At 38.0% G+C, this 25,312-nt stretch overlaps 3 protein-coding genes across 20 annotated transcripts in view; 2 read left to right on the top strand and 1 right to left on the bottom strand.

Annotated features, from left to right (window-relative positions):
- Positions 1-6,943, top strand: part of ACSM3 (acyl-CoA synthetase medium chain family member 3) — a 42,332-nt gene extending 35,389 nt beyond the window's left edge. For all 7 annotated transcript variants that reach the window (XM_032460920.1, XM_014552903.2, XM_032460916.1 and 4 more), the window contains 5 exons: positions 266-367; positions 1,563-1,690; positions 1,800-1,899; positions 5,975-6,094; positions 6,194-6,943. In XM_032460920.1, the coding sequence (XP_032316811.1) occupies positions 266-367; positions 1,563-1,690; positions 1,800-1,899; positions 5,975-6,094; positions 6,194-6,280 (537 nt within the window). In that variant the 3' untranslated portion in view covers positions 6,281-6,943. The remainder of the gene's footprint in view (positions 1-265; positions 368-1,562; positions 1,691-1,799; positions 1,900-5,974; positions 6,095-6,193) is intronic.
- ERI2 (ERI1 exoribonuclease family member 2) lies at positions 5,951-15,000 on the bottom strand. 5 transcript variants are annotated; one of them, XM_032460913.1, is made up of 10 exons: positions 14,922-14,999; positions 12,406-12,473; positions 12,236-12,319; positions 11,578-11,705; positions 10,928-11,084; positions 9,841-9,941; positions 9,516-9,597; positions 8,857-8,945; positions 8,474-8,656; positions 7,561-7,812 (listed from the first exon to the last, which is right to left on the bottom strand). In XM_032460913.1, exons 1-10 carry the CDS (start codon positions 14,942-14,944, stop codon positions 7,705-7,707), a joined length of 1,023 nt encoding a protein of 340 aa, XP_032316804.1. In that variant the 5' UTR covers positions 14,945-14,999; the 3' UTR covers positions 7,561-7,704. The 5 variants fall into 5 exon arrangements, with proteins under 5 accessions (XP_006177355.2, XP_032316803.1, XP_014408387.2 ...); XM_006177293.3 differs by having other exon boundaries at positions 5,951-8,656; XM_032460912.1 differs by having other exon boundaries at positions 5,951-8,656; positions 12,236-12,314; positions 14,922-14,962.
- A 14-nt stretch (positions 15,001-15,014) lies between these two features.
- Positions 15,015-25,312, top strand: part of REXO5 (RNA exonuclease 5) — a 34,013-nt gene continuing 23,715 nt past the window's right edge. For 5 of the 8 annotated variants that reach the window (XR_004312785.1, XR_004312783.1, XR_004312784.1 and 2 more), the window contains exons 1-5: positions 15,022-15,611; positions 19,542-19,654; positions 20,636-20,762; positions 21,984-22,080; positions 25,082-25,225. Coding sequence is in view for 2 of the 8 variants with exons in the window: in XM_032460911.1 (XP_032316802.1) it covers positions 15,474-15,611; positions 19,542-19,654; positions 20,636-20,762; positions 21,984-22,080; positions 25,082-25,225 (619 nt within the window). In the remaining 6 variants the exon portion in view is untranslated. Of the gene's footprint in view, positions 15,612-19,541; positions 19,655-20,633; positions 20,763-21,236; positions 21,375-21,983; positions 22,081-25,081; positions 25,226-25,312 lie in introns of those variants that run through there. The other 3 variants (XR_004312782.1, XR_004312781.1, XR_004312786.1) reach the window with 3 other exon arrangements.

The following is a 25,312-nucleotide window of genomic DNA, read 5'->3' as shown; positions in this document are numbered from 1 at the left end:
CTAACCTGCACTTTGTATTTTTCAATAAGAATTTAAATAAATATATTTCTCTTAAGAATTTAAAGTATACATAAAATGTTCTAAAGTCTGCATTCTTAAATGGCAAAAAAACAAAACATGCAAAGCAAAGATTTCAGATGTGACATTAAATAAAAATTTCCTTAAATTATTGTTTCATCCTGGATTTTAATTTAATTTAATTTAATTTAATTTAATTTAATTTAATTTTATTTTATTTTATTTTATTTTATTTTATTCATCCTAGATTTTAGATGCAAATGGCAATGTTCTACCACCTGGACAAGAAGGAGATATTGGCATCCAAGTTCTACCTAACCGACCATGTGGCCTTTTTACTCATTATATAGTAAGAGACATTAAATAACATCTCATTTTCTTTGTATTTCTCAAAAGTGCTTGGTAACTCTCCCTATTTGCCACAAAATACACCTGGAATAGGTATTTGGCCTTTTCCTGAGAGATTCATTATCCCTCAGACAGGGAACTGGAGAAACACCCAAATGCTTATTAGAGAAGGGCACATTGGCCCCCCTAGGCTAGATGACTGCTCCAGGCCCATGAAGGTGAGAGGAAGGGAGCCCTAGAAAGAAGACAGCCCTCTTAACATCATGAATCCTCTCCACTATAAATCAGCACACAATCGTTTTCCTGTAATCTGATTAGGGGTCTCCCTTCATGGGAGGAGTGAGAGAGAAAGAATGGGGCAGTGAGACTTAAGTAAATTTCTTTCACTAGAGGCCTCTCAAGCTCCTTACTGTTCGCAAACATAGTTCATCTCTAATCACAGTATTCAAATTAGAGCAAAATTTACATCAATATAGTCAAAGGTCCAGGTTCTAACTGTCAGTGAATTTTACATCATGTAACAATACTTCCTTTTTCTTCCTGCCAAATTTACAGAATCAATTCTCTGTTTTTGTGTAAAACAAAACCAAATATAAAAACAAATAAACAACAACAACAACAACAAAACCCTGTCTGTTCTTTGGATTATGAGGGGTAGGAACTTTCTTTTAACTCTGGATATTGAATTCTCTCTTTTCCTACCAGTGTTTAGATATTAACCAGTTAACAAGAGACTTATTTAGCAGACTCTGAGCTCGAGCTCCTGCAATATTTATTTTGTGACTCATCTAAGAAAATTCTTAGGATGGCAGCATGCCTAGTGTTTGTAGCTAGAGTTTACTTTTCTTATATTTGGCTGGCTCAATGCTAGCCTTTCATCCCTATTTCACACACTAGCTCCTCTTTATTCCAAGGATTCTCAAAACCACCAAACTTTTCTTCCTTCTTAAAAATTTAAAAATCCAACTGAGGGGAGGGTATAGCTCAAGTGGTAGAGTGCATGCTTAGTATACATGAGGTCCTGGGTTCAATTCCCACTACCTCCTCTAAAAATAAATAGAAAACCTAATTACCTACCCCCTGGCCAAAAAAAAATACAGTAATAAATAAAATAAAAAATAAAATTTATTGAAAAAAAATCCGACTGAGCAGAAGGGTCACATTCATAATAATTTTAATTATTATTTGTTTTATAGGATGATCCTACAAAAACAGCTTCAACTCTACGAGGCAATTTCTATATCACTGGGGACAGGGGCTATATGGATGAGGATGGCTATTTCTGGTTTGTTGCAAGATCAGATGACATCATATTATCCTCTGGGTAATTTTTTCTTCATCTGTGGATATGTCTGTGTTGACTGATTGTAAGCATTCCAGAGTGAACCTTTTGCTCACCTTTATAAACTCCTGCCTTCTGTTTTATTTCCCAGTTACCGAATCGGACCGTTTGAGGTAGAATGTGCCCTGAGTGAGCATCCTGCAGTTGCAGAGTCAGCTGTTGTCAGCAGCCCAGACCCCATCAGAGGAGAGGTAAAAGAGTTGATTCACCTCTATTTCGTAATTTGTTGGCAGTCTAACACATACTTTGAAACAGTAGTTCATTGAAAAAGAATTACCCAAATGATTCATTCCATAACTATGCAAGTCAGATAGAAACCCATTACTAAATATGCACATCAGATAGAATATGCTAATCAGAAATAACTGCTATAGAATAAGACTGAAAAATATATACTATAAATAATTTGAATCCTTTCCTTGGAGTGATGGGGCAATAGTGTGAATGCCAACAACGCAGACTCCCATCAGGATAGGGTGCCAGACATCAGCTAGATAGGATCCGGTCTGGAAACCAACATGGTCCCTAGTGTAGCACAAGAGGATAGACTGGCTTCAAATATCAGGAGTGGGAGAGCAAGGTCAGAGACAGGAACTAAGTAACCAAAAGCAGACTGGGTTGGTCAGTAAGGAAAGGACTCAGGACATGAGCTATGAATAAGACAGGAGTCCTGAAAGCTCACTCCTGTTGGGGCTGATCACATGGTAGTTTAGGTTTAAAAGTTCCACGCCATCCTTCAGGTCACATTTGCCAGGCAGGGCCTCCAGGTAGTGAGAGCAGGGAACAGATTCAGTGATTATTAAAGTCTGTCCTTTCGCTCTGAACTCCACCAGTAGGATTTCATGAGTCTTAGCTCCTCTGGCACCTCTCCTCTACCATCAGTCATCATTAGTTTTATCCAGCTAGACAGGTGCTTACTTGGTAGCTAAGCCTTTCGGAACAGAGTTAGCTTGACAGTCACCTGACATCCCAGAGTATAACACAGCAAAGATCTATCGGTGGGTTATGGTCCCACCATAGCTCTGGGGTCTTGGTGTAGGGCTTGGGTTAGTCAAGTGAAGGGGAAAGTTTGACCAGTTTCCCAACATTACTAAGCTGCAGCGTTCCCTGGCAGATGTCCGGAATGAGGTACCCATGCACAAAGTGGCCATGTGCTCCATGCCACAGGTAGCTCCTCTTTCTGGTAGCAGGACTGTCCTACTGGGTTGCATGTTTATCCAGGTTAGGTCCTGCCAGGCCTGTGACTGTGTAGCAAGTTCTGGAAGAACTGATCAAAAACAGATAAAAGGAAGATTTTAGGACAGTATCCAAAATATTGATCATTTTTATCTACCTACCATAGTTTTGCAACTTACTGTGTGCATTTTCACATTGTTGACTATTTTGTAATAGTTCAGCTTTAAAAATTCCTAATGCTATTAGCTAATCATAACTAATTTGATATTTTTCATCAATATTTAACTTTTTCTCTGGAAAACTGTCCAAAAGCAAGTATTTCCCTAATTTAATTCCTGTTTTGATAGCTTTTGTGCTGCACTCTCAGTTAATTTTCTTTTATTTATTTATTTTTTTTAGAAATTTCACAGGGTTAATTTGCTTTTAAAAACTTACTTCAGCCAATGACTTAATTTATCTAGCCATATTTTCACAATTTTTAAAAATATGTGTTTTCTACAAGCCTTCTTTAAAAGACAAAAAAAGACAAAACTTCCAGTAGTGATAAAGGAATGGATGACTTTTGTCATTGTTGTTACTTCTGAAAAGAACGTTTAGATTTAAATACTATTTTAACATTGGAATGTGACATAAAGAGCTGAGAAATTTTTGTGTAGGTCACTGGATTCCTAAATTTTTTGGATCACAAAAGTCTTTGGAATTTGAAGTCCATAGGACACTATTAGACGTAGGCAATGCTGGAAATGTTCTCTATTTCTACCATCCAGTACAATAGCCACAAGTGGCTACCAAGCACATGAGATGTAGCTACTGCCACTGAGAAAATTTTATTTTAATTAATTTAAGTAGCTACTGGCTACGACATTGAATAATGTTACCGAGTCCGAGTGTTACTGAACATAATCCAAGTTGCTCGCTGATCAAAAACCAATACTCGAGGGAGGCAATGTTGATAGAAAGGAAAGTTGCTTTTAATCAGAATGCTGGCAATCTGGGGAGATGGTGGACTCAGTGTCCCCAAAATACCATTTCTGAAGATTCTGCTCAGCCATGAAAGTTGTTAAAGGGAAAATCTCCATTGATCATTGAGATAAGGGGGTCAGAGTCCTTGCCACCTCCTCCATTCTCTCCTCCCCTCGCTGCCTGCAGGCTTGTCAGTTCCTTGTGAATTTTCCTTAGATGCTACCTTGTTTGGGAGATTACTGAAAGGGAAGCTAGGGAAGAGATCTGGTCTTTTTTTTTTTTTTTTTTTTTCAAATGCTCACGTATTTATTGAATGACAGGCAATGTCTCTAAAGAAGACGAGGATATTAGTATAACTAGCTCCATAGCAGGTTGTGATGATTAAATTTTCTAATTACTCTTCTTTGTTGGAAAAGTTGACTTCTATTTGTTTTTTGTTTTTGTTTTTAAGAGATCTGGTCATTTGTTAATTACTTATGCTCCATTTCTACTTCTTCGATCTGTGGGAAAAGACCAGCAGGTTAGGCAAGGTACTGTGTGGTCAAAAATTTTGAAAGATGTGCTTAAGCCAGAAATGAGTAGGGCATGGGGGTGCCTGGTTTCAAGTTAGTTATAGTATAGTTTTGCTACAGTGAAAAGAAAAGGGGTTTCCTGCTAGGGTGGTTTCCTGCAAAGAGCTGCTTACATGGTGGACGTTACAGTATCTGTAAAATAACTCGGAAATGTGCATCAGACAGTGAGTCTGTGACTGTTGTCAACTGCTCGAGCCTGCCCTTTTGTGACTCAGGGAGGCCTGGAGACTTCAGTTTTTCTATAAACAAGAGGCAGGGATTGGGGATGCGCAGGGTCTTGCTAGGTTTCACAAGCTCATACTGCTGTAATAGGGAAGAACCAATCTGACTCCATATTGGATCCGTTTCTTTTACTTTAACCTTTGTATCCTGTTACTTTTGCTGTAAGTTAATCACTAAAGGGATGTTGCCTATCGCTTACAGTACATGTAATGGCCCATCTCCAGGAACCCTGCCTCCCATGCTTGAGTCAGGAAACAGCCTGACCTATGAATGGCTGCAGGAGAAGAAATTAACGCATCCCCTCCCTGAGTTTGGCTGGAACCAGGAAATATTTGCAACAGTTTATCACCTTTTTTACTTTACCTCCTCACTTCTCCCTCTTTGCTCTATAAAAGAAACTAGCATCCAAACCTGGGCAAGATAGTTTTTTGGGACACTAGTCCTTCATCTTCTCGGTCTGCTAGCTTTCCGAATAAAGTTGCTATTCCTTGCCTCAACAATTCATCTCTGGATTTATTGGTCTGTATTGCAGCGAGCAGATTCTGGAGGGGATGTGTTAATTTCTTCTTTCCTGCAGCCATTCACAGGTGGGCCTGGTCAGGATGCTTCCTGTGAGCTTAAACAAATGTATTTTAGCTTGACACTCAGGCATGGGAGGCAGAGTTCCTGGAGATGGGCTATTATGTATACTTTAAGCTATAGGTGACACCCCTTTAGTGATTTAGCACTTCTACTCTTATTCCTCAGGGACAGGTGAGTCAGAGCAATAGGAAAGTGGCTGTTGCAAACTTCACAGTCTTGCATCAACAGAAGTGTCCATAGAATGGAAAGTGGACAGTCTCAGTGAACTGTTTACTTCAACAAGGATAAGGCAAACTCAGTGTAAATACGGTTTATAAGAGCCATACAGAAGGTGGTGAGCTATAAGCTAGTCTAGATCAAGCGGGGTTGTTATATGAGAGACTGTGATTAGTAAATTACCAGGTTTCCAAAAGGAACTGTTTTGAAGGAAATAAAAGATGAGGGTAGAAGTCAAGAGCAGAGATGACCAGAAACAGGTCAGAAAGTAGAGTTTAAGATGTATTTAGATGAGAAGGTTCAAGTGCAGATCATACACAAAGCAGGGGTCGCAGAACCTCTCTTGTATTAGATACAAAATAGGCAGTGTGGGGAGTCAACTGACTGGCTTAAGAGCACAGAGCTGGGATCTAAGCCTAGTAAAGCTTCTGGCCCACCCCATCGGGTTCTCAGATTCCCAAATTAGAGAAAGTAAACAAGACACACTAAAACATAAAAATATACATCTTTCTGCTGTTTCAAATATTTATTTTAGGTAGTAAAGGCTTTTATTGTTCTGAACCCTGATTACAAGTCACATGATCAAGAACAACTGAAAAAGGAGATTCAGGAGCATGTAAAAAAGACTACAGCACCTTACAAATATCCCAGGAAGGTAAGTATTATTGAATAGTTCATAACAGAACTGTTATATAATTGACTTTGTCTAAAGACAAAAACTTATGGATTAATTTTCTTCCCTTGATATCAACAGGTAGAATTTATTCAAGAGCTGCCAAAGACTGTCAGTGGGAAGATAAAAAGGAAGGAACTGAAGAAGACAGAATGGGAAACAATTTAAATTCATTCCTTTAATTATCATGGTATCTGTAAAACAAGACTCTGTAAAACCACAACATTATGAAGAGGTGATAAAAAAATGTGATACTATGCTTATAAACTGATTTAAAATAGCTTGTGGTTATAACATCAGAGGCTGAATTTTGAAATAAATATTCAGTAAATCCCTCTGCATAAGCGTCAATATTCTTAATAATTCGGTAACATTAAAAAGAGTACCATCAATTGCTGAGGAATTTTTAAATTTACAGTATAGAAGCAGGTTTTGAACCAAATCTCTGATCTGTTGGATTTCAAATCTTAGTTGAATAATTCTTCTGATATGCTGATATACAAATCAGAACCAATTTTCAAGCATTGAAATAAGGCTTACACAAGTCATCAAAGTTTTTAGAAAAATTCAAAATATCAGAAGATTGTCATAATTCTCAAAATACAAGTATTTACCTGAAAATAGGCTAGGGATTTTTATTAGTCACATTTTCCTTCAATTTAAAAATAATTTAAAATATGTTTTAAGGTCTAACTGTAACAGGAGGATATCATGTTGTACACCTGAAACTAAAATTTTGTATCAGTTATAATTCAATGAAGGAAATAAGGGTATCATATACTAGCATTGTTACTTATTATATTTAATCTAATAAATCCAGTTTACCAAGTGCTTCATTTGTGGTTCTTCATTTGTGCTTATCAAAAAGTATGATAAATTTGGCAAGTATTAACATATGAAATATAAAATAGTACAAGGCATTATCAGAATACTCATAATGTTTGGGAATTTAAGGTACAACCAGGATTCATACATAAACAGAAAACAAATATTAGATAATTGGTGAATGAAATTAGAAGCCAGTGAAAATTTTTTTCTTCTATTTTCTGTGTGTGTGTGTGTGTGTGTGTGTGTGAAAATGTGCTGAATAGCCCCAGTATAGCTTACAGAGCTCAGATACACTAAGTCCTCACAACTTGAAGCCCTACGCACATTTTTTTCTTTACTGCACTAAAAGTCACATTAAAGTAAAAACATTAGATGTAAAAAAAGTCAATTCCTCATTGAAGGTCTGAGTTTCAATGAATTTTTAGTAGAAAAATTTACATTTCTGTCACAAATATGGCTTGTTTCTGGAGAACTAAAAGTGAGTCTCCCTGGGGAATGAGACAGAACTATGCTGTTGCCTCTTTCCTTTTGAAGTGTTTGTTCCCATTTGAAATAACCACAACATTTTCTGTTTTCTTGGTATTTCCCAATAGGACAACAATAGAAAACTTTTCCATGGTTCGGTCCGTTATTTGAAACAACAAGTCTCTTAGATCTTCGACCACACTTGCATAAAGGAGGTGTTATTTTCCCAGTCTTCCAAGGCTCCTGTAGGTTAACTCTAGAAGTTAAAACAGAGGGGAGAACCTTCCAGGAAGAACTGCTCATTGGGGAGCCATCAGATGATGCAGACTTTTCCTCATGAATAGTGAAGTTCTGTTTCTTTGCTGGTGGAAAAGGTAGGGGACTGGAAGGATTCCTTTTAGTACCACCTAAAAGAAGATGTTTCCTCAGAACTAAAGGATGAGACATATTGGCATTAATACCATTGAAGCTACTTGCTTTATATTCAGGTAATTTAAAGTCAAAAACATTGGAACCTGGAGCTTCGGCTTCTTTTATATTATAAATAGTAGTATGTGGACTCTTATACACAATAGACTTAGAGGTCTCAGATTTTTGAGGAGTTTCTTCTGTGCCTCCAAAGTTTTCATGACTTAACATTTCAGATTCTTCTAACCCCATTAACGTTTCTCCAGAATTAAATGAAGTGTCTAAGTTTGAATCACTAATGGGAGGTATACAGCATAAATTCTGCTCAGGCTGAGATGCTGGCAGTAAAGCTACATCCTCCCAATCAGTCAGCATAGGTAAACAATCAAGAGCAGAACTCATTTCCATATCACAAACATTATTAACAGATGAGATGGTTGTTGAAACAAGTACCAATTCTGAACCAACTGTTGAAGACTTAGAGTTGGTATTAAATGCAACATGTTGGTTTATTTGCTTCTGCATAGGTGTATTCAAGCTGGAAGACTGCAACTGCCCTAGAGAAGTCCAGGATTTAGTATTAAAAACAGATAAACAGCTTTTGCCATTGTGAAGACCTGCTTTTACATTGTCCTTTAGTTGTAACTGATCTTGCTGTACCTTTATAGGAGAATTCACACCAACTGGCCTCATTTGAAGTTTCTGGTGAGATTTTATTGTATTTTCAGGCTCCCTATCATATATGCTGGGATTATGAATACTACTCATGCAGGCTGATGTTTCTTCAACTCGATCCATATTCAAACTTCTGGCCAAAATGTTGGGATTCCTCTTAGTGGGAACCTGTGGTTCCACAGACAAATTCAACAGCTTTAGAAACTGCATTCATCATTTCTTTAGTACATATTATAGGATATGACCAAAAAAACCCCGTCATCATTGATTGATTTATAAATGACAGCATACATGACATTAACATTTCAATAAGCCTCCAATTACTTCCAGAGTTTGAAATGACAGAATAGAGACAAGACACCACTAACCGTGTTCAAGGACCTTGTAATTTTCATTAAGCAACCATCCCTGATCATTTTCCAAGCAAGAAGGGCAGTATTCCGAGAATCATCCAACCCTGAGGAGACAGATGTCAAACACTGAATTTAGTGGCATCAGTGTAAAGAAAGAGCAAAAAAAAAATCACCACTTAAATAGAAATTAGAATATTGTTGGTTTTATGATCATTTACTAATTTTAATCATGATATATTGGTCTTGTGGAAAGCAGTGGCAGCCTTACCAATGAAAGACAGATTTCCCACATTTACAGAGGTGGTAAAATTTTGTTGGACAGTTCAACATGCTTGTAGGGACCATGTTTTATGAATAATCTAATAGTCTTGTTCAGTTTTTTCACTAGTCCACTGTATTACCTGGGCATTTGTTTAATCTCCGATTGATCTGGCTAATTCTTTTCATTCTTTTTAGCAACTAGAAAGCCACTAGATGGCAGACTTAATCTTACAATATTTTATAAAAGATAATTTGAAAGTCTGGGAAACAAATTTGAATTTTATAGATTAGGGCTTTTTTCAGGCTGAAGGATATTCCTTGTTAATGACATCACCAAAAAATGAGATTCAAATGAAAGACTGCATAAAAATAAAATGACTTACATAATAAAATTATTTTCAATTTATACTAACCAAAATGTTCTCGTCCCAAGAATTTTATTCCCACTTCCTCCAGGGCACCACTTAGTCCTTTTGGTTTTCTGTTATAGAAAATCTAGTCAAGTAAAAAACAACATATCTAAAAAAATGATTACTATTTAAAGGCTAAGTATTAAATTTTTCATAATTTTCAGCTCTATTAGATTTGAAACGTGCTGACTTTTGTGTTGTTTTTATATACTTTAAACATTTCAAAACAAATATTTTATTTGTAATAACCCAAACCTATGTGTAGGATAAAGTTTAATCATTTTTCAATAGAAGGAAAGTGAACATGCCCCCCATCTTTGGCCTTTACCTTGTAAGTTACTCTGAGATCAATCCAGGAATTAAGGAACACAGGTTTTAATAGCTGTTTTCTTTTACACTCATACTCCAGGCAAACCCCCAAGTCCCAGTCTGCATTAAGTATATTAAAATAGAACATAGTCAATGATGCCAGCAGTTTTTACTTATGCTATCATCATTTAAAAATAAAATGCTGAAAGATATAAAACAGAATAGCAGGACTTAGAATAATAATATATAACGGTATATATTATAATATACTATGTTGTATATATTACATATACTGCATATGGTAAATATTATATACTATATACTAGAATAGTAAGATTTAATTGCCCTGCTTAATATCTAATAATTCTTCACTTTACAGGGGTGGGAGGGTTATAAGTTATAAAAGGAGTTGACAATAAGTTGGCTAATCGGTTACCAGGGACACCAGTAGAGCAAGCCCTTCACACACCTTTGATAAGCTATCATGGTGGAGATGTATTGATATAAAGATTAGAACAATCACTAGCTTAGGCCAGGGGCAAGTATGTATTAAGAGGGCCATGTGAGCAAGGTGTAGGTGAAGCAGGGACTGGCTGAGCAGGGGATGTACAGAGAGCAAGAGAACAGCCATTGTGAGTGGCTTGATCACACAGGCTAGAAACCAAATATTGCTACCAATGACTATTAACAGCAATGCTCTGTCACAGGCATATAAAATATCTACCTTAAATGGTCCATTTTTTTAAAATGTTTATATTTTAAGTGTAAAAGTATAAAAGCAAAGAATGTGAGTTGATTGAGGACTCTTTTTTTCCAAAGTTGTAGAAAATAGCATAAGAGTTTTCATTAAATCGTCTTTGCCCGGATTCAGAAGAACAGAGAGGAGCAATACAGAAAGATTCTTAAAGTTAGGGGTTAAATTTTTAAGGCATTTAAAAATTTTTAAATACACATAAATTTACTTTTCTCGATCAGTATCTGCTAGGCACTTAGATTTCTTTTCGTGACCCAGGAAATTAACAAGTATAATTCTTACTAGAGATAAAGAACTACATAGTGGTAATGTTACTCATTTATGATTGATAGATAATAACTTATTTTTTTACCTGACCAAGTAACAAATGCACATAAGTTTACTTCAGAAGTAGAAATATCTGAAATCCCAGTAGCAAAAATAATTTTCTTCTCTTGTTGAATCTTCTGAATCCATTTACAGAACTGAGATAAGCAAATCTTCAGAGGGACTCCTTCATCAACTTGATCCTGGACAGAGTCACAAAATCTGAATTCAACAACTGAATTCCATAATTACAGAGCCCTTTAACTAGGCATGGGGGAGTGGTGAGCGATATAAACAAAGAAGAGGTTCTAACTAGCGAAGAGTTTACCTAGTGAAAAGACGTTAAAACATATAGGAGAGAGATAATGATTAGAATTCTGCGAAGTAAGAAAATTAGGTTGATCAATCTAAAATCACCCAGAAATACAACAAATAAACCATGATCGACAGAAATTTGATGTCACTTAATTTCCATAAAATAAATTTGATATTCATTTTTATACTACTCTTCCTAATTTTTAAAGATTCCAATGGACTTCTGGAGGGGTCTCCATTTTTCCTAACGATGAGTAAATCTAATTCTAAATGATGGATAGCTTTTCTTTTTGACAACTGACTTCTAAAATTTAATATCTGCATCTTACCTGCTTGTTTGTTGGGGTGAGAGGGATGAGAAGTGGGGGAAAAAGGGCATACCTGCTTTATGCCTGTTAGTTCCATGCAAAATTCAGAAAGTACTGGATGTTCCTGAGGCTGCACATAAGCATGAAACTCAGATTCAATCTCTCCAGTTGATGTGTTCAGCAATACAGCTGGAAATTCAACTACATGAAAGAATCATCAATTGACACTTTAATATGTAATTGTTAAATTAATGCTTCAATTAGTTTAAATTAAACATATATTACCATCATGTAGCATTACTGAACAATTGTTACTTCAGTAAAAGCATATTAAAATGACCAATGCAGTGTGATGTAATGGGTATAATAAAGTTATGCCAAAGAATAAGTCAAACTATTAAAGTTATGAGTATATCTAGTTAAAACTCTTGAATATATTTCCACAATTAAATATGAAGACCATATGGAAATTGAAACATATTTCTTCTTGCAAAGGTATTTTTTTCAGTTTCTATGCAATTCAAATTTTATATGTAATCCTAAGACAATTATTTTATATGATAATAAATTTAGGTATTAGATTTTTGTTCTTTTTTTGTCAAGTCAGATTTTATAGTAAATTACTAATTCATAGATCATTTTGTTTTCTTAAACCATTAGCTGTTATGTATCTATAAACTTTAAAATGATTCATCTAGTGCTATCTTTGACCATTGGTGGTCCAGACTTACTTATTTCCTGGCTCCGGTGGCGTTTCCCATCATTCCAACATGTTGATTCAAAATCAATGACAATTAAGTAGTCAAACAACTGCTCTGCAAAGGATCAGAGTATCCTTATGCTTTACCAGTGTTAAAAGTGCAATGCTACAAAATATAAAGAAATTAAGCACACTACTTACTAGATTTGCTTCTTCCTAGATTTCCATTTGCTGGTGCAGTTGACTTTCTCCTAATTAATCCAAGCTGCCTAAAAATGTAAAACAATCCAGTATGTTCAACAAACTCATCATACTCCTTTTTTATATAAGCTAACAAACTAATGGTATAACCCTCATTATTAATATATTCATGTATTGTGATTGACAGGAAACTGAGCTAGACTTTGAAGGTAAAAGATTACTTCTTTGTACTAACTTCCAAACTTGATTTTAGTAGTCATTCCACCTGCACAGGCCTCAAAGTGCATATTTGCAAACTTAGGTCAATTCTTTCTGCTCTCCTTATTTTACAGTAACACTGAGGGATTCAAGTGATTGTAAGGATGCCTGGAAAAGCTCGTTATTTATTTTTATTTTTTAAATTTTTATTTGTTTTTTTGAAGTGGGGAGGTAATTAGGTTTATTTAGTGACTTACTATTATTATTTTCAATGGAGGTACTGGGGATTGAACCCAGGACCTTGTGCATGCTAAGCACACGCTCTACCACTGACATACACCCCTTCCCCTCAAGGTATTTTTGCTTTTGCACTTTTCATGCCCTTGCTATGTGTACAGCACAGCTGTGTGAAGTCAGTGCAGGTCCAGTCTTCCAGGAGCTTAAAGTATCTGGGTAAAGAAACTACTGTAAGGTAATATATGATAAAGGATTCTTAAAGATAATATGCTAAGTCCACAGAAAGGGATGAGCTTGCTACCTGAAAACTGGGTTTGCCTCTTGGTGGATGTTGAGCCAAAAGACACAGCCAAGACAAAGGGCAGGAGAAGGAAGGATTTATTATTTGCAACAAGTAAGGAGAACATCGGGGATCTTCCCCCAAAGCATGTCTCCCTGCACAGAAAAACTGGGGATGTTTTAAGCCAACGGTATATGCGTATGCATGAAGGGGCTTGGGTGGCTGAGATAGATTGCAAGCTTTAGCTGATTGAAGTCAAGAGGATCAGAAAAGATCAACAGCATCATCCTTTAGGTTCCAGTCAACCTGGTGGTTGTGCACTGCAGGCTTATTTTAACCACTGAAACTCGCTGAAGATCTTTACCCACTGAGATCTGATAAAGGACAAGCATTTTGGACAGGCTTAGATCACAAAATGGCCTAGGCCAAAAACAGCTTCCCTTATGTCAAGAAAATCATGCCTGGTTCTTTCTCCAGGGAACTCCTACCCTATCTGCTTACAAGCTTACTGAGGTCTTAAGTGCCGTGAGACAAACTACTTCACTGAATAAGTAGAGTTTAACTAGGCAGACACGTCCATTTCTAATTTTTTGTTGCAAGTGTGGTGGGGAGTTGGGAATAACAGCTGACATGTATTGATTGCTTACCAGAGTAGGCACTGAACTAAGATGGTGATTTCACTTCATCCTCAACAACTGCACAAGGTAGTTACTTTTGCTACTGTGAATGAAAAATGTTGCCTTCCATATCGGCATACAAAGGATGCTCAGGCCAGCAAGCCATCAGCCACCTACCTAACAATGCCAAAGGTGAGTCCTGGGAGAACTCAGGTTGAAGACAAACTGCCCTTGGGGGTGGCTGCCTGATGCCAAGTCCTCAGCCACTGCAGCCACCCCCAACCACACAACCTGAGGGAACTCCGGATGGGAAGAACAGGATACTGGCCCTAGATAAATAGCTACGGTGTATATCAAAAGTATGGCTTCAAGGAGCCCAGAATGTTGTATCTTCTTGTAAGTACTAAATTCATTAACTTGAGATACCTGGTTTCCTTTAATTAACAGCAATTTTTAACGGTCACATTACCTAGTCTTTGTTGCAAAGACCCCTATATACCATGGCTCCTCTTTACCTCTTCTGAGCAGTCTTTCAAAATGACCTAAGAGGCTGCTTTCAAGGCTTAAGTCCTTAGTGTTGCCACATAAAACATAATTCTCAACTTTTAGGCTGTGCATTTTCTTTTCAGCCAACATCACCTATATTCACTGAATGAGAAAATGAATTTAGCAATTTGCAAAAGAACACATATTTGTTATTTGAACCCAGGATCATCCAGCTCTAAAACCCATGCTATTCACTAATGCATTACACTGCTTCTATTAATCAGAAACGTGAACAGCGAGTCAGAGAATCAGGGAAAAGGCACAATGATTTACATTCTGAGTTAAACGGATCACTAGTAAGTGGTAGGGTAAACAGCTTGGTGGGTCCAGTGGAGCTGCCTGTGACCTCCCAACGGTCTTCCGGGGCCGTTCTTGTTTCCCGAGGTTTAGAATGGGCAGACATTGGCTCTAGGGTACACAGCTGAGAGCCCTGGTCTTTCCATCCTCGCTCAGAGGGCGGCCTGAGGCTCGAGACCGAGGTCCAGGAAGATACCTTTCAGCCCACGCCTGCAAAAGCAGGTCCGAGACATCGGAGCTGTCATAGAATGGAGGCTGACGCCGGGAACCCTGACGCAGACGCCAGGGCCGGACCAGGAGCGACCCCCCTCCCCCTCGCCTCCCGCAAACCCCTCGCGTACCGTGCTAGCCTCTTGGTCGCCATTCCCGACACTCCTCTCTCGTCAAAGCCCAACTTCCGGAAGTTGCTCTACGCCCACTTCCGGCGCGTTCAAACGGCCGGCGCGGCTGAGGCGGCGGCAGCTGCGGTGGCGGTGGCTGAGGCAGCGGTAGTCTGTGCTCTCCGCCTGGCTTGTTTTCGGCCTTTTCGGGGGTGGGGAAGTGGGGAGTGCGTTTTGCCACAGAAGCCGCTAGACAGCGCCCCTCTCCCTTTTTTCCAAGGGGCGGAGGGGAGTTCGCGCCGTTGGGAACCGTTGGAGTCCGGCCTTCGGCCTCCGGCGTGGACTGAAGAGCCGTTTGGCTCGGCGCGGCGTGGCTTCCTCGTAACGGGGAAGACCGTTCGCACCCTCGCTTTCCGAGGCGGGCGGGAAGCGCTCTGTAAACCGAACTGAGGAGAGAATCTGAGGAAGGTTGTAGGCTGTGGTAGCCCTTGCTGCTCCCCGCTCAGGAGGCGGCCCGGGGCCATCAGGGCGTCGGGGTTTTCTCAGCTCTCACTGGTCTTTCTCCACAGCCTCATGGAGCCAGAGAGGGAAAGGAGCGGGAGGACCCCCAAGAAGGGCCGGAAGAGGAGGCGGGTCCCGAACAAGGTGGTCGGGTCGGCTGAGGTGAAGAGAGCCGGTTGGGATCTTGAGGGGCGGCAGCCTGAGGCCAAGGTGAGCAATGGGGAGCCTGAGTGGGCGGCCCGAGGCGGTTTGGAGCTCCCAAATGATAATACAATACCACCTACACCTTAGAGCTGATGTCGGCGGTTTAAAAGCGGTGTAGTGCCTGGCACACAAGACGACTGTTCTTTCGACAAATACTCATTGAGGTCTTCTGTGTGCCAGGAACTGTACTAGGTTCTGGAGATACCCCGGTGCCCCAAAGCGCAGAATTCCCAGCCCGCGTGCGGTTTACATTCCAGCAGGGGAGTAATAAGGCTGATGATCATCCCTGTCATTTATTGAGAGTTAAATATATGTCATTCATTCTTTTAGTCATCAGATTCTGTTGTCTTCCATGTGCTGGTCACTGTCCTAGGTACTTGGGGTACATCAGTGAATAAACAAAAGATTTCTACTTCCCTTTCTAGTGGAGAGAGACAGAAGATAAACAATAGATATGATAAATAAGTTATGTAGTATTTTAGAAGGGAATTAGTGCAGTGAAACATTTTTTATTAAAATGAGATTTTGGGGGAGGGGTGGCTATCAGATTGACAAAACAATTTTTTAAAGGTTAACGTGGCTTAAAAAAAAAAAGGAAATGACAATCTCATCACTTTTATTTTGAAACACTCTCAAACTTAAAAGTTGCAAGAATAGTACCAAAAACTAGCCCCCAGCCAACATTTGAAAGTACTGTAGTTGCTAACACAATGCCCCCCCACCCAGTATTTTACTGTTACATACATGCTGCAATCTACATAACCACAATGCAACCATCAAAATCAGGAAATAACATGGATATTTTGCTACCATCTAAGTCTCAGACCCCATGTAAGCTTCTCCAGTTGTTTCAGTAATGTCTTTTTTAGCTGTAAGATCCATCGTAGGATCATGTGTCACATTTAGTTGTCACGTCTCCTTCAATCCAAACAATTATTCAATCTTTTCTTTGACATTCACGACCTTACTACTTTTTTTTTTTTTTACGACCTTACTACTTTTGAAGAATCCTGGAACAGTTATTTTGTAGAATATCCCTCAAGTTAGGTTTGTCTGTTTTTCATTTATTAGATTCAGGTCATACATTTTTGGCAGGAATATCACAGAAGTGATACTCTGTTCTCTTGTATTTTATCAGGTTGTACCCTGATTTGATTTGTCCCATTACTGGTGATATTAACCTTTATTGCTTGAGATACCGTGTGCTAAACTTCTCTAAAGTTATTCTTTTTCTCTGAAATTTTGTTGGGAGATGCTTCCTCATTAAATTTGCAATTTATTTTTTTTTATTAGTATGAATTAGGGGATACCTATTCAGTTGGTTATAATCCATTTCTATATTTTGCTCTTCAGAATATCCCAGATTAAGCCATTAAGTTAGCTTCTGTGTCCTTTTGACACGACCTCATCATTCTTTGAGCATTTCCTTATTTTTCTGGCACAAAAAGATGTTGTTCCAGGCTTTTCTGTGCTTTCCCTGCCCCAGCCTGTGATCAGCCATTTCTTCTAGGAGACTTGTTTTTCTAGTGGAGAATGACATTTAAAACTTGAAGCTCTGGGTGCTAGATATGCTTATTGCTACTGGGGTGTCTGTAATTTAAAAAGAAAGCTAGGAAATACATGTGTATATATGTACACACATATACACAAACATGTGCTTATGTTTACATTTAGGTTTTTTTATCTGTACATACTGAAAAACCATGAATTCATACCAATATCTCTACTTCCAGTCTAATTCCACAGGGTTCATTCTCATTTTCTCCCTTGTCATATTTATAACTTCCCTATATAACTGAGAAACCTGATTCCCCATTATTGTTAATATATTTTATCAGTCCCCCATTGCTTCCATTGCCACATATCTTCACACCTCCTCACCCTGCTTGGGCTCTTGTCACTGCATCTTGTACCAGGTCAATTTCCTGTGAGAATGCCTTTGTTGCTACTGCAACAAGCTACTACCATCATCCTCCCATGGACATCCTCACCCTGTTCGGGCTCTGAATTCTGTGACACCACTCTTGTCCCTCAGCAGTGATGCCTTCCTTACTTTAAACATTTTCTGACATCTGATGCCAGGCCTCACTGCTCCAGTTGCTACTGTATGGATGGATGCCCTCCTCATATCACTCAGGCTTTGACACCTCACGTTGCAGAACCTTCCTGTATGTATGTCCTAGGTTCTTACCCCTAGTCCTGGATTGTCTTCCCTATGGGATACCCTCCTCACCCTACTCATACTCTGACATCCTATGTTCGGTGACCACGATTACTCATTACCATATAGACTCAATCATTATCAATCTCATTTTTAAAAAAAATAAAAATTGGTGTATTTTTAAAGGAGTTAGGAATATGGTCAGAATGTAAAACATGCATGCTTATTTTAACCAGAAATTTATCCTGAGAAAATAGATATGGGAGGATGTCTATACACAGGTGCTTATCATAATATTATACAAAGGTGCTTATCATATGTTTATAATTTTTAAAAAGCGGATGTGTCATCAATAAGTCATTTTTTTCATATAGATTATGTTTTTAGGTAAATTTAAGAGAATGGACTATTAAAATTGATTTTACATTTAACGGATATGGAAAGATATTTACAGATTTTTTAAATTTTGGTGGAGGGAGTTAGTTACAAAACAATGTATACTATAATCCCTTGGGGGCAATATAATACAATGATGAAAAGAGTTTGGGCTTTTGAGCCTTCTTTCTAGTCTAGGTTCTGCCACTTATCTGTTTCTCCATTTCTTTATCCGTAAAATGGGGATAACAGTGCCTGCTTAAGAAGACTTGTAAGAATTAAATGATTTAGGAGGTGTGAAGTGCTCAGAACTGTAAATGGCTAATAAGCAGTGTTGAACATTAGCTTTAAAAAGTCACAGGGAAAAATGGCAATAATTATAATAATATCTGGTGTTTATTAAATACTTATGGTATGTCAGGCACGACTAGTCTCGTATATTGCGCTTGCAGTACCTCATTGGTCTTCGCAATAATTGCATGAGGTAGAATTATAATTATTCTGTAAATGAAGAAACCTTTGTTTTAGGTTAAGGCACTTTTTCCTAACTTCTTAATATCTTAAGTCATTTAAGATGGTAGAGCTTGGTATTTGAACTCAGGTAGTGTGATTCCAGGCCTTGAACTCCTACAGTATTACTCTGCTGCCTCCCAGACCAAAATAAAAGTGGTAATTATCTGACATGTGACTTACTTTCACTTACCATCTGTCTTTTGTCTGTTTTACCCTCCTCTTTTAAAACAATCATGAATTACTTTAATAACTAGATATAAGTGCAAAGCTATTTTAAGGAGAGGATTAAAGTCTGACTCCTTATCTTAGACCACATTGATCTTTCTTGATCTGGCTCCCATTTCTCTCTCCTCTCATATCTCTACCACTCTGCAACATGCAGTCTTGGCTCTAGCCAAACCAAACTACGTGTTTAGACACAGTGTTCCCTCCGACCCAGCTGATACAGTATTTTCAAGGTTCAGCCCTAGAATTTTCATCTCAATGATGCTGCCTCCAAAACTCTCCAACCCCCAAGGCAATTAGCCTCTTTGCTTCTATATCTTTATAGTAGCATTCACGTTTTATTGGAATTACCTGTTTCTGCATTTTTCCCATAGTAGAATGGACTCCTTGAGAGTATGAGTCATATTTTATTTATCCTACTATCCCTAGCACATAGCCAAGTATCTGTAATTAAGGTTCTGTATCAATATTTATTAAATATCCTATTAATAAGATCATACCACAGGTTGTTGTTTTAAACCTTCGTTCCCAATTAATTAGAACCCTCCTTATGTCTAGATACATGCTAAAATTATCAGAACTGGAATATTTTAAAAATTTGCCTTGTTTTGTTTCTATTCTTTATGCTCATAATTTGTTACGCTCTGATTTTATCTTTGCAGAAAGCCCGCTTATCTACCATTTTATTTGCTGAAAACTATGAAGTAACCCATGACCAGCTATGTGATTTGCTGAAGTATGCAGTTCTGGGCAAATCCAGTGTTCCTAAACCCAGGTATGAGATGAACTTAAATGATGGGCATAGACTTGAAGTTTCAAACTGGTGTCTGAAGGATCACATCTGCCTGACGTTATTTATTTGCTGCACAGACTATCCTAAACATTTTTTTTTACAGTAGTTGCCAACAATTTAAATTGGAAATCTCTGTATAAAATCCAAATTTTGTACTTCTTCAAAAAAACTCAAAGATCTGGCAGCTGTCCTTATATTTCCACATGACAGAAATTTATCGAAGCTGAATAGTGGCCTCCTCCTTTTAGATGTACACTTCAATGTTCCACCTGGCCTGCACCTGTTATTTACAGTCTCTGTCTGGCCACTCTAGGTATTTTGACTTGTAACCCCCAGTGGAGACCTGATTGAAATAACATGATCATATATTGAGAATCTCGATCTTGTTTCTCCTTTTACAAATCAAGAGCGAAGAGAATTTTCCTATTCTGGTATCCTCAGTGCCATTATGAAATATCTAATGACAATTGTGTTTGTTTATGTAGTACACACTAGAGAGATTTTTGAATGTACACTTCTGTCTAGGGGGAGGTTGACTAGGTACGTCAGAAGCCATCTTCTGCATTAACAGATACTGCCATTATTCTGTCAGTTTATCTAAAACTAGCTTTCTTATAGCTAGTCATGTGGTCACTGGCTTACAAAGGACTATAGAGCAGAGTGGGATCTTGAAGATACACCTTTGTAAACTGAGCTTGTTCCAATGTAAAACAAATCTTAATAGAATTTCAGATTTCGCATTCTGTTTCACTTGGTATTGTATGTAATTTGAATGGAATAAATTATCTCAAGAGATCTTAATGTGAATTCTGTGCAATAATAGCTGTTCTCCATTTCCAGGCAATCAGTGGGTGATGATAAACTCCAATAGCTGTTGCTCACTGCTTTCTTCACACCCCTTATGTATGCCTGTAACTGACTTGATAGTATCACTCTTAGCTGTGTTGGTTTATTTTTCAACAGCTGGTGCCAGCTTTTTCACCAGAATCACCTGAACAACGTGGTGGTTTTTGTACTGCAGGGAATGAGTCAGCTACACTTTTACAGGTTTTATTTGGAGTTTGGATTTTTCCGAAAGATATTCAGACATGTAAGTTAAGAAAACTTTGTATTAGAACCTGACTCAGGTCTTCCCATCTAGAGACCAGTGCACATGTCTCAAACCGTGCTTCTTGGCAACCTGATTGAACAAGCAATAGATGTTGTAGAAAGCAAAAAAAGACTAAGACTGAGACCTTGTGTTGAGATTAGAATTAGATTTGTCTCCGATTTTTCTTTGGTAATCTCGGCAAAACACTTATTCCCGGATTGCAATCTGTAGTTCCCAGATCATACTTGATATTGTCCCCTTTTATTTGGGCTGTGGTGTTTAAAAAATTATAAAATGTAATGGGGGAGGGTATAGCTCAGTGATATACTGCGTGACTAACATGCGCAAGGTCCTGGGTTCAATCACCAGTACCTCTGTTTAAATAAATAGATAAATAGATACCTCTCTCCTCCCCCCAAAATTGTAAAATTTACATAAAATATTTTTTTTTTGGCCTCTTGACAACATTACAAGATTAAGTTCCTTCAAAACAACAGCACCTGGAGCTGAATAGAAGCTGTCTTTAGAAGAGGCATGCTCTCTCCATTTTCCCATAGCCTCCTCCATTTATCGCACTGTTTCATCTATTTACCACTGAGAGCATTTGAATTGGTGAGCTCTAACTTAATCTCCTTGGGTCTTCATTTTCTTTTTTGCTTTCTTTTATTGAACACTATCTATGTGCTAGGCCCTATTATATTAATCATGCTGCATATATCATCTCTAATTCTCAACAGTAGTCCTGTAAAAGAGAGAATTTTTAATTCCCGTTTTATACAGAAGGAAACTGAGTAACTTGCCCAAGTTACATCTAGTAAGTGGTAGAGCTGGAATTTAAGCCCAGGTGAGCCTGAGGCTTTAACTCTCAACCTCTTTGCTTTGCTGTCTTCTACCTGGCATGTTATCCACTGAAGTAATAGATATGAAAGTGCTTTGAAAAATATAAGGGGCTTTGCTTTTCTAAGTTACACATTTTTGTAATGTTTATTTCTTTTCTACAATGTGTAATCAGAGAAGCAAAGAAAATTTCTGGGGTAGGATAGATGTGGCTTCACTTACCTAGTCACTTTTATGCATTAAGGAAAGAGTCCTCATTTTATATTGCAAACAGTTAAGGTCCAGACCTTTCATAGCTTTGGGCTGACAATAAAAGTCTAGGTCTTTGATAGTATTTTAACTGCTTTCAAGCATTTTTGTAAAAACCTGTTAATGTATTTTCAGAAATTCCGCTTGCCTCCTCCATCGTCTGATTTTCTAGCTGATATCATTGGGCTGCGTAAGAAACAAACAACTGGGGATCTGTCCAGATCAATGGAAGGTATGGCTGTGACTCTGGTTTGATGTTTTCTTGTTCTAAAAGATACTATGTGTACACTTAAAAGTAGTTTAATTAATCAGGTTTATTCTTGCAAGCAACAAAACTCAATTTTAAGTAACTTTAGCAGAAAAGCAATTTTTAAAGAAAAAGGTAAGAACCAAGGGAGATTAGACAGCAGGAAACATAGCCAAGGTTCATGCCTCAAAAACCATTTGGTTAGGTTAGATAGCAAAGTCTGCCCCCCTGGATATCACTGACATCGGACTCTTAGAAATTACTGTGAATAATTTTTAAACTATCATTGGGTCATTGTACCTGCAAGTGTACAGATGGGAAGGAAGATCCTGCCTTTGACTAATGTAGGGGGCATTCACTAATACTACTTACAATGGGGAGTAGGCAGGAGGTTTGGATGCTGGCCAGCTAAAATATAAATATCCATGATAGCAGTGTTTTTCAAACTGGGGGTTGTGTCCCCTTAGCTAGGTTTAGCTAACCTGTTTTGAGGAGGCAAAGAGGTGAGTGATGGAATAGAACAGAACTTAATCAGAGTTCATTGCACATAGTAAGGTATTATTGTTCAATAATGCTTTTGTGTGTGTTCAGAAGTAATTAAGTTATTGAATAGTTGCACTAAGGAGATACGGAAAAGTGGTGAGGAGTAACCAGTGATTCCTTTCCACCTCCTTCAGGACTGTTTCCTATTAACTTCTATCTCAAAGGCATCGAACTTCCTACCTTTCCATTGTTCCCTTCTCCTTCTAATAGATGTCCATGTCTGACCTGCAGCTTTAATTTGACCTCCACTTTATTTTGAACATGTTTGAGTGAATCACAGAGTACCCGTGATATTCAAATCTCATGTAAAGATACCAAGTTGTAAAAGAAATACTGTAATCAGGAAAAAAAAACTGATATGGCTGAAGAATATAGATTGTTGGGGGTATTGATGGGGTGGAGATGACATAGGAGGTAGTGATAAGAGAGGAAGCTGAGAGGTAGGTTAAAGCTTTGTCCTGTGGGCTGTAAATGCCATGCTAAGCACTTTGGATTTTATTCTGTAAGCACTGAGGAGCTAAAGGGTTATAGCTACTTCTCTGTCCTCAAGGATTTTGCTTCAGAGTCCTCAATACATAGTCCATAGCACTTTGATATTCTTTCAGTTCAGTCTTTCCTTTGAAATACGCATCTATTCTCAAGTTTACCTATTATTCTTCTGTGGATAAGTCCTTTATCTTTATAGTTTGATGTTCCAGATTCCAGGCTTCGATTTTCAGCTGCCTATTGGATGTTACTTGGATACTCCACTGTACCCTCAATCATAACATATCTAAAAGCATTTTTCTCTCACCCCTGAATAGCAGGCGCCCATCTTCAGATCTCCTTTTTTATTGGTGCCATTTTCCTCTAAGACTTAAGTCTTGAATTTAGAATTACTTTTCTTTTGGCTTCCCATATACTGTCTTCACAGGTCATTCCCTTTGCTCTCATGGATCTCTATTCAAATGTTACTTTATTAGAGCATAAAATACATGACATTAACATTTTTCCTGCCCCAGCACTCTCTTTCCTCCTTTTTGTCCTTTACTGTTCTCCATAGTACTTATCCTCACCTGATGTATTATGTATTTGTTTATTGTCCATTTGTTTATTATCCCTCTTCCTGGATAGAATTTAAGAGAATTTTGTTGATTTTGTTCATTGGGGAAATCTGTTGGCTAGGACAATAATGCCAGGCATACAATAAGTACTCAGTTAATATTTTGTTGACTGAACTGAATTACTCTGTCACTATGTTCTACCAATTTTTCTTGTGTGGTGTTTCTTTCATGTGTTCTTTTCCTTCATCCCTTCCACCATCTTAATCCAGATTGTTTGTTTTGTATTTTTTGCCAAAAATACTGCAAAGCCATTTTTCATTTTTGTCTTTCTACTTCATTTTCCGCAGATCTTTGAGGTTGATCTTTATTAAAATATTGTTTGATTATGCCACTTCCCTTCTTAGGAACTTTCTGTTGCCCTACATTATGTATGGAATGAGGGACTAAAGTCCAAACTCTTGAGCCCAGCATTTGCAGTGGTCTACAATATTCCATTATTCTATCTCAGCCTTATTTCCTATACTGCTCTTCTATACAGACCTTTTTTTCTCCCCAGACTGGTCTAGTCACTACCATACCATGTTTGCTTTGTTCATTTCTGTCCTACTGGAATTCCCTCTTTCCTACTTCTGATACTTCAGTTCTTTTGGTTGCAAGGACCTAATACTCATTTAGGCCACCTTAAGTGAGAGGTTATTATTTGAAGGATGCATGTGGACAGAAGCCATCAAGGATCGAAGTGCCTCTGGTGAAGCGCTGTTCTCTGTCCCTTTCATGGCATCTTAGCTTCTTTGTTTTCTGCTCTAACTGGTGAGTTCTCTATTTCCTAGTTCAATTCTGGAACCAAGCAACCTAATCATCTTAGCTAATTACCTATGTCCCTCTTGAATGTGTCTTGATGAGGAATATCAAGTCACTAGTCAGTTTATAGATAGATCCCTCGTTAGCCGGGTGTCCATTCTCAATCTGGTCAGTGACCACCCTGTTTAAAGAACCAACAGGTGCTTGAGCAGGTGGTTAGGGGTGGAGTAGGTTTAGTTATAATGGGCTGTTAGGAGTGGCAGACACTAACGGACTGTTCTAATATAACAACTCTCTGAATTCTGCCTTTTCTTTAAAACTCAGCTAATCTTTTCCTCTCATGAACCATCTCTGACCATCTGAGCCAGTGTATTCTTCCTTTCCCTTTTATACCTTCTATTATTATAACCCACTTTAGACTTATTTTCTCTTTATGTTCCTGTAAGTGTATTAGAGTACAAGCTCCTTAAAAGTTGGGGCACTGGGTCTTATAAGTCTTTTGATCTTCACTGTGCTTACCCTATACAGCATTAAAAGACATGTCCTTGGAGATGTCTTAAACACACATTCTAACATACATTTGGTTGTTCTTGTTTCAGAGTCTTTACCTTCTGCCAGCCCAAAAGTCAGCATCAACCTACAGAATGACCCCATCATTCAAAAGTACGGCTCTAAGAAAGTGGGCTTGACCAGATGCCTTCTTACAAAAGAGGAAATGAAAACATATCACTTTCCATTACAAGGTTGGTTTAAATTTAATCTGATGTTGGTAACGATGGAAGAGTATCAATTTAAAAAAAAATACTACTGTTGAAAGTTTATTTTTATGG

The sequence above is a fragment of the Camelus ferus genome, chromosome 18 (assembly GCF_009834535.1).
Source record: "Camelus ferus isolate YT-003-E chromosome 18, BCGSAC_Cfer_1.0, whole genome shotgun sequence".
In the NCBI taxonomy this organism is placed as follows: Eukaryota; Metazoa; Chordata; class Mammalia; order Artiodactyla; family Camelidae; genus Camelus; species Camelus ferus.
This window is presented reverse-complemented; position numbering and strand designations above follow the sequence as displayed.

What these genes read in the sequence shown, in the direction of transcription:
- ERI2 (XM_006177293.3), bottom strand. Translation starts at nt 14,944, where the DNA reads ATGGCGACCAAGAGGCTAGCACG. An exon ending in GCGACCAAGAGGCTAGCACG is followed by an intron (nt 12,474 to 14,921) that starts GTACGCGAGGGG and finishes TTACATTTTTAG; the next exon opens with GCAGCTTGGATTAATTAGGA. An exon ending in TTACAAGGTCCTTGAACACG is followed by an intron (nt 8,657 to 8,856) that starts GTTAGTGGTGTC and finishes GTGGAACCACAG; the next exon opens with GTTCCCACTAAGAGGAATCC.